General features: G+C 45.5%; 1 protein-coding gene across 1 annotated transcript in view; it reads right to left on the reverse strand.

Annotated features, from left to right (window-relative positions):
- The window catches only part of NLRP5 (NLR family pyrin domain containing 5), a 32,253-nt gene extending 23,858 nt beyond the window's left edge, over window positions 1-8,395 (reverse strand). Inside the window, exons 1-2 of the mRNA XM_059151200.1 lie at window positions 8,325-8,395; window positions 852-1,191 (exon numbers count right to left, since the gene is read on the reverse strand). Of these exons, the coding sequence (XP_059007183.1) occupies window positions 852-1,191; window positions 8,325-8,395 (411 nt within the window). The remainder of the gene's footprint in view (window positions 1-851; window positions 1,192-8,324) is intronic.
- Window positions 8,396-8,708: the final 313 nt, after the last annotated feature.

Below are 8,708 nucleotides of genomic sequence, written 5' to 3' on the forward strand. Positions count from 1 at the left end.
AATATCGACATGTTTTCCACATGGGTCTTTTTGGAAGCTCGGGAGGGATAGCTTCTCTTAAAGTCCTTTGTAGCTATAGATGCCGAGTTACACCTAGAGATGGCCATACCTGTAGTCTTTAGGGTCAATCTGACTGTTCACCCTCGGGACTCGAATTTTCCTGTCCATGGTTGAAGAAAAGAATTCTTCCAGATAAAGGAGGACTATTTTCTTCCACTACCTTTCTCCTAAATACCCTGAGCCAATCACACAATTTGATCAGAGCATGTTGCTATGATATTGACACCAACAGTCTGACAAGATCAGTCCTTAGATGAGTTCCTTGGCTTTAGTCTCAGGCAGGAAATATGGGAGACTCCCACTGTACAACCACCATAGTGTTCTCAAAAAGTGAATGAAGCTTTGTTAACCACTTTGCATACATTACGTTATTGAGTCTTTGCAAGAGCACAGGTAAGAATCCAAGTTACTGTTCCAAGATGTGGAGTCCAAGGGTCAGAATAAAAAGAAATTTGCCCAAAGTCAAACTTAGAACACATAGAAGGTCCAGAGCTCAAGCTCAGAACTTAGGACTCCAAGTCCTGTCTACAAACTTCAACTAAATTCTGTCTGGGTAGAGGGTCTGTCTACTTGTTTCTTCTTTTTTCCATAGGGTGGGGACTCCTCTAATTTCCAGCCAGGCAGGACAACTAAGGAGGGACTTCTCACAGTTCAGACTCATGCTGTGGAGATGGACCCAATTAGTGACCAAGGATGCCCTCTTCATTCCCATGGGAGCTCGAGGTAACCTCCTTTCTATCCCGCCCCCAGATTTTCCCCAAGGCATACTCACTTTTCATCTCTTGCCTTGCCTTCTCAGAGAGTGTGGACAGGCCCATCGTTTCAAAAATGTGATTGGATATTTTCCAGAGAAGAGATTCTTCATAATGCTCATGCAAGAGGGAGGCTAGATGTTCCATGTCGGCGTTGTTCACCTCAACCCATGGAAAGGAGCACACTGCCACTTCGGAAGCTTTTTCCATGAGCAGTCCCTTAAACATCTGAAACTCTTCCTTGCTCAGCTGCATGAAACACCATTGCAGTGCATAGTTGGAAAAGGAGGGTAATTTGGCTTCTCTCATCTTCGTGCAAGGCTGAGATCTCAGATTTTGCTGGAAAAGTGGATTCCTTAATAATATGGAGAAATGGTACCTGTGGAAGATTCATAAGATTCAAAAGAGACTCTTGGATCAAATCCTCGGGTTCATACAACCAACCTCATCAAGTCACTAGAAACAACACTTTCTGTTTGTTTTGTGAAACACACAGAGAAGCCCAATTCATGGGTAACAATTCTTCATAGACTTTAAATCACTTGACATTATATCTATTTATCTTGTTATAAGAATATAAATTCCGGGATGTTTTGCTGCCTTTATCCCTCATTCCCAAAACAGCACCTGGCATAGAGTCAGATTAAAAACACTTGAAGAATACGAAAACATTAACTTGAAAGTACATGTGCTCTTCTACATTTATTCTAACATTATTTACAATAGCTAAATTATGGAAGAGAACCCAACTGTCCATCGATAGAGAATGGCTAAAAAAGACGTGGTATATGCACAATGGAGTATCACTCCGTCAAAAAAGAGTAAAATCTTGCAATTCACAATAACATGGATAGGCCTATAGGGCTTTATGCAAAGTGAAAGAAGTCAGACTGAGAAAAATACCACATGATTTCAGTTATACATGGCATTTAAGAAATAAAACAAATGAGAAAATGAAAAGAGAGATAGTAAGACAAACCATGCAATGGACTCTTCACTCAGTAGAGGGGAGGTGAGTGGGAACGGGGTGGGGGGAGACAACTGATGCGGAGGAAGGCGTGCGTTTGTGCTGATGAACACGGGGCGGTGTATGGAAGTGTTGAATCACTATACTGCCCACCTGAAACTAATGTAACACCGTATTTTAACTATATTGGAATTAAAATAGAAAATCAAAACCCCCTCGAAACACCTGTCAGTGATGCTCTTGGCTAATATGTCCTACTCATGGAAACTGGCAAGAAAGCTACCACCATTTATGGAAAATTAGTCACTCTATTGATTTAAAGTAGGCTCTAACCACATACAGGTAATGGGTAGGTTAACTAGCTTGATGGCAGTAATTACTATGTAATGTACACCATATCAAAACATTACATTGAACGCCTTATATATATAATTTTTATTAGTACATCATACTTCAATAAAGATGGGAAATAAAAAGAGCCCACTTTGGTAATTGCATGTTGAGAAGGTGTATGCTTCTGTGATTAGAAGCACAGGCTCCCAGATGAAGTGACAGCCCCGCTTCGATTTCTGCTTCCATGACAATCAAGAATGTCCCCTGGAAAGTAACAGCCTCTGAGAGGGGCTACTTGCATGACTAAAGCATTTACAAGAGTGGCTAATAATCGCTCCCCCTCCCAGTCTGGAACAGAAACCTCAGTTGTTCCACAAATCTAGAAGAAGCCCCTAGAGTTTTGCTTTTCTGGTTTTTTAAATTTTTAATTTCAGTATGGCTAAAAACAAAAAGACTTCTGCCCAGTAAAGGAAACAATCAGCAAAACTAAAAGACAACCTATGGAATGGGAGGAGATATTCGCAAACGACACATCAGATAAAGGGTTAGTATCCCAAATCTACAAAGAACCGATACAACTCAACACAAAAAAATCCCGACTAATCCAATTAAAAGTGGGCAGAGGATGTGAACAGACATTTCTCCAAAGAAGACACACGGATGGCCAACAGACCCGTGAAAAGATGCTCCACATCCTACAATTTTTACGGAAGGCGGTCTCGTTTGTGTTTCTGCTGCTCCTCACAGACACAAACGACCTCAGATTTGAAGTATTTGCAGCCTCTCTTTGCATTGTAATCAATTTTTAGCAATATTTTGCAGCATGAGAAAAGCGCTCTTTTGTTTCGGGAAATAGACTCATTCTCTAGTAGAAAGGCGGGTGGGTGTGGGTGAGAATGAGATTTGGAAAAAGGCTTAAAAAACAATACACCCAGGCACACACACACACCGGAAGACGGATTCTATTTAAGGCAGAGTAGAGCCAAAGAGCCACGCAGTCAGAGAAACGGAGCACGGTCCTGACGAAACTGAGGGATGCTGGTATCACAACAAAGCCTGAGCCCCACATTTCCAGGAAAACAAAGCAGCAAGATCACATGGCCTTGGTGAGTGCTTACAGGGTATGGAGACAAGCATTGCAAACTAGAACTAGGCATCCTACAGCAGACTGAATTTTCTGCTGGTAAAAACTCCAGAAAAACAAACAAACAAACAAACACTGAGCCACTGGCTCAGTTGGTTGGGCGACTGCCTTCAGCTCAGGTCATGATCCCAGAGTTCCAGGATCGAGTCCCGCATCGGGCTCCCAGCAATTTGGGGAGTCTGCTTCTCCCTCTGACCTTCTCCTCTCTCATACTCTCTCTCACTCATTCTCTCTTAAATAAATAAATAAAAATCTTTAAAAAAAGAAAGAAAAGAAAGAAAAGTCGCAGCAGAAGTCAGACTTTCTGCCAAGGGCTGGCTCCCTTTGGCTCTGTGAGCCGTTAGTGCTCTGTCCCAACCACTCAGCTCGGCTAGCACTGTTGACAACAGAGACTCAGGAAAGCGGTTTCCGGTGAAACGGGATGGGCTGCATTTGATGGCAGTTTGCTGAGCCCAGGGAGGGAAATGGAGCGTTGCTTCTCGTTCCCTGCTCTCTCCACTACCGTTTGATATATTCTGCAGCAAAGCAATTGGATAAAGAAATGAGAAGTATGGGGCACCTGGGTGGCTCAGTGGGTTAAGCCTCTGCCTTAGGCTCAGGTCATGATCTCAGGGTCCTGGGATCGAGCCCCGCATCAGGCTGTCTGCGCAGCACGGAGCCTCCTTCCCCCTCTCTCTCTGCCTGCCTCTCTGCCTGTTTGTGATCTCTGTCAAATACATAAATAAATAAAATCTTAAATAAATAAATAAATAGCTAAATAAATATTTAAAAAATAAACAGAGAGAACACAGAAAAACCAAAGAAAGAAAAAAAGAAGCCAAAAGCTTCTTTTGGGAGGGGTGATGACTTCGTTTGATGTCTCAGCTAGATGGTTGCCTCCATGAAGCGCTTTAGGCAAAAGCATTTTAACTCACACCTGATTATAAGTGCTCCCCGTCTTCCAATACATCCCAGCAAGGGAGCTGTCAACCAAACCCAATGGAGTAGAGAGGAGGAGAGCCCAGGTGGGAGGACTGGCCTGGGAGAGGCAGAGGGACACGGTCCCCTGTAAAACCACAATGGGACTAAGGAGAAGGTTACGTTACTCCCGTAGATGCAGGACTGTAGGTTGGAAGAACGTAAACCAAGAGTGGTGGTTAAGGTTATTTCCTGGACACGAATGACCATGGACACCAAAGCTCTCCCTTGGTCTCTATCCTCTGTAGCCTCTACCAGCAACAGCTCTCTGCCTGGGGGTCTTGAATGATCCCATAGAAGCAGTCACGGTTGCAGAGCGGGACATCAGTCACATGCTGTTCTGAGCATGGATTTACCCCCTGCTACCCCAGGCAAAGCTGGTCTACTCATTTGTGACTCAGTTTCCTCACTAACAAAGAACAGCCTCAGGAGAACCGTAAGCCATAATTAACATATAATTAGCATAATTAACCCAGCGACACCCCCAGACTCCCACAAGTCCAGACGTCAGCTCACCTTGAACCTGGAACCACGGGCTCCCCGACTCTGTCCTTTTTCTTTTTGTTTTCCTTTTTTACGTAGTTCTCAGTGATTCATCAGTTGCATCTAACGCCCAGTGCTCATCTCGTCACGTGCCCCCCTCCATGCCCACCCCCCAGTGACCCCATGCCCCCATGCACCTCCCTTTCTGCAACCCTCAGTTTGTTCCCTGGAGTCAAGATCTTTATTTTAGACCTAGAGGCTGGGAAGGATTGAGGAACATACCCAAGTGAATGTGGAAAATGCTCTTTTATTAAAATGGGGGAAATGGGGCACTTCATTCTTTCAGAGGGTGTCTTTGGTCCTTGGGCTCTGGCTAGTGGACACGGAGAGCCTGGGGGCACAGAGGAGAGCTCAAGGAATAGACCTGAATCAGTAACAGAGAAAGAAAGGAGAGGGGAATGCACTAGGAACCAGACGGGATAAAATACTGACTCACCTCCTTGCCTCCTCACCTACCAAACCAGAGCTTGCTCCCCAGCCCACGGGAGCCGCACAGTGAGGGTCTTTGGGGAATCCTGGGCCAGTGACGTTGTTGCTTCCCATTGGCTGCCCTGGCCTCGGAATGGCCAGACCCAGGACAGATGCGGAGCAGCTGCTTTTGGCACCTGTGTGAACTGCCCTCCCACCTGTACCCATGCTACTGGTGAGGACGCTGCCCGCCGTCTGCAGCCTCCACTGAGCCGTCCCATAGCAATAATCGCTTGTGTGTTCTTACTTACACGACCCGTATTTACTGACCACTGTCTGATGCCGTTGCTGATGTCAGTTCAATCCACTCTCTCCGTGAAACTCTTACTTGGATTCCCTGTGAGCTCACAGTAAGCAGACCTGTTAGTTGCCAGAAGAAAGTTCTCCAGAATTCTGCCCGTCTACAGTGTCCATCCTGAGTAATGGAAATACCAGCCCCTTTGTGTCGTGAGTCTCCACGTGAATGGTGGTTCCCCAGAGTTTTCCTGTCCTCGCCATTGCAGCTTTATTGAGATATAAATGACAGCATTGTTTAAGTTTGAGCTTTGCGAGGTGTTGATTTGATAGGCTGATTACTGCAAAATGATTACCAGCTGTGGAAAGGACAGAGCCCACTTCAGTTTCCCTAACTTTCCCCCAGATTAGAATCACCTGGTGGGAGCTTGTAAAACCCTCAATGCCTGAGCCACACCCTGTTCCAATTGAGTCCGGAGGTCTGAAGCCCCCCAAGGTAAGACATTGTGCCACAAAGCCTGGGGACATTGTCACACTTTCCAGCCTGGCTCTTCCCAAAGCGCATTCCCCTAATGCTTTTGCAAAGGGGTGTCTCCTGGGCCTTACGGGGAACATGTCAGTGGGTAGATTCTCTGGCTTTTTGTTGCCCATCTCTGAGCCTGCCGACCCCAGACAAGGCCTTTGGAGCAGCCGGGGCTCATTCGCTGTGGATCCTGGTGGTGGTGGCTCACCATCAGCTCCAGCTATTAAATTCTGGGCTCTAGAGAACAAATTAAATGAGACTTTGACTCTGAGGGACTTTTGTTCTTCTCTACCCCTTAAGGATGGTGTGAGGTTTGGGTGGGCTGAGGATCCCACCTGCTCTCACTTTTGTAACGAAACCCTTCTGGAGAGCAGAGAAACCAACACAGGTAGTACCTGCTCATTTTGTGTAGAAAAAGATGCTTTTTCCAAAAGAAAAATTGTGTGGCTGCTTCTAGATCTTTGAGTTCCAAATGCTGTCCTAATACTTCAATCATGAACAGCAGGGTTTGGACCTGAGAGTTCAGTCTGTGCCGTGATGTACAGTCCCTTCCCATAGGGTCGGAGTGGACATCCTGCCCACCACGAGACAGACAGACCATCTAGAGAGCAGACCACTCTCTAGATCAAGGCTCTTGGTCAGTCTGCTGGGTGTCCAAGAAACGTCTCCTTTAACTTGTTCTAGTGTATTAATGGACTAAACCCATTTTAAAAAGTTATTTCATTTTAAAAAATTTTATTTTATATTTTATATTATATTATTTTATATTTTATTTTGTTTTGTTTTATATTGTTTATTGCTCCATGCAATACGTGCCCTCCTTAATACCCTAAGAATGTTCCATAAGCACCAAGTGAGGGGTGCCTGGGTGGCTCTGTTGGTTTTGGCTCAGGTTGTGATCTCGGGGTGGTGAGATTGAGCCCCATGTCAGGCTCTGCACTGACAGATTCTTTCCTTCCTATTCACGTTCCCTCTCTCTCTCAAATAAACAAATAAAATCTTAAAAAAAAAAAAACCCAAACAACCAAAAATGAGGTGATTTCCCTTTTCCATCCCACTGTTGTATTATCTTCCTTGGAAATGTCCCCTGGACACTTTTTTACAGACAAGGAATTCTATTTTTTCTTCTTCTTTTTTTAAGATTTTATTTTCAGTAATCTCTACACCCAACATGGGGCTCGAACCCATAACCCAACATAAAGAGTTGCATGTTCCACCCACTGAGCCAGCCCAATGCCCCTGAGATTTCTTCCTTCTGAACAGTCTCATATACTGTTAAATAAGTAACACTTGAAAACTTTTCAAACTACATTCATGTATACATTTTATTTAAATTCTTCCATTATCCTTAAAGGCCAGTCAGATATTTTCCAGAGACAATGTTAGCATGACAGATTCAGAAACGGGAGCAGGGGCAGGGGGGAGGTGGGCGGGCCCCCCAATTCAGTGACTAATTCATGTCTAACATAGGCCCTTGGAGATGCTTGGAGGTCATGCCTCACACCATTTTCTAGAACCAACTGGGCCATTCCAGATTCAGAATGGCCGACAGAATAAGGCCAACATTTCCAAAGGAAGAAAATATCCAGGGAGCCACCACATCACTCTGTCCATCTTGCCTTATCCCAGCCGTCCGCGCTCCAGTCCTGTATGATCCTCAGGACTGTGTTCTTCACGACTGGGCCCTCCAGCCTTGTCGTCATATCTGGGGCATAATTCTGTTTCATCTCCCTGTGAAGGGTAAGAATGGGGCTTTGTTCCCTCACATTCAGTTTTCTTTTGTGGTCCTAGAGAAGCACACAGAACCCCAAGGACAGTCACCACCCCGGAGACCCCTCTGGTCCCCCACAGCAGACTGAGACCAACCATGCTGCTCTTGGGGAGTCAGGGATGGAGTCCAAGGTTCAGCCTCTTACTGAGTGGTGAGCAGCCCCCACCAGCTCCATTACTCACATTCTGGTGGAGTCTTCTCCCTTACCGGGCTGTGGTTGGTCTGTGTGACCAGCAGTATAAGGCAGAAGTGGTCAACATGAAGTAATCAAAGACCGGGGTCTTTCTTGGGTTCTCTCTCTCTCTCTCTTTCTCCCCCCTTGTTCACTGTCAAGAGCAGCCCTACATGGGTCAGCGTGGAAACTAGACTCCATCAAACTCCAGTCAGGCCCTTACCTGAGGCCTCAGGGAAGACCAAAGGTAGAACCAGCCAGTCAACTGCTTCCATATTTCCGACCCTCAGAAATTTTGTAAGGAAAATCATGTGTTGTGTCAAGTGACTAAACTTTGAGGTATTTTGTCACAGGGCAACAGACAAAGACTACACCAGGTATCATTACAACCTCCACCCACCCAGAATCCACGGCTGACTGAGAAGGTCCCAGTTTCAGGCACAGGGCTTCATGGACACACTTCCTTTCCATCCTCACATCTCCACTGAGGAAGCCGCCAGACCATTTCACAGATGCGGGAACAGACTCAGAAAGGTAAAGGAACCTGTTCAGAGCCCTATGGCTGATGAGTGGTAATTAATCAGTTAGGACTAGGGTAGAAAGTGAAAGATAGGAAGAATTTAAAATCAAATGGGAGCATCCAGGTCAATTTTCCCATCAGGCAGAAGCAGGAGCTAGGGGTTTGATCAGACACTAAAGGAGACTCTAAACCCCAAGGAAATGAGACAAGGGACACTAGCAACTTCTGCACCAGCCTTTTGGGTCCAGAGTCTCCCTCTTTCTG

Source organism: Mustela lutreola, chromosome 16 (assembly GCF_030435805.1).
Source record: "Mustela lutreola isolate mMusLut2 chromosome 16, mMusLut2.pri, whole genome shotgun sequence".
NCBI lineage: Eukaryota > Metazoa > Chordata > Mammalia > Carnivora > Mustelidae > Mustela > Mustela lutreola.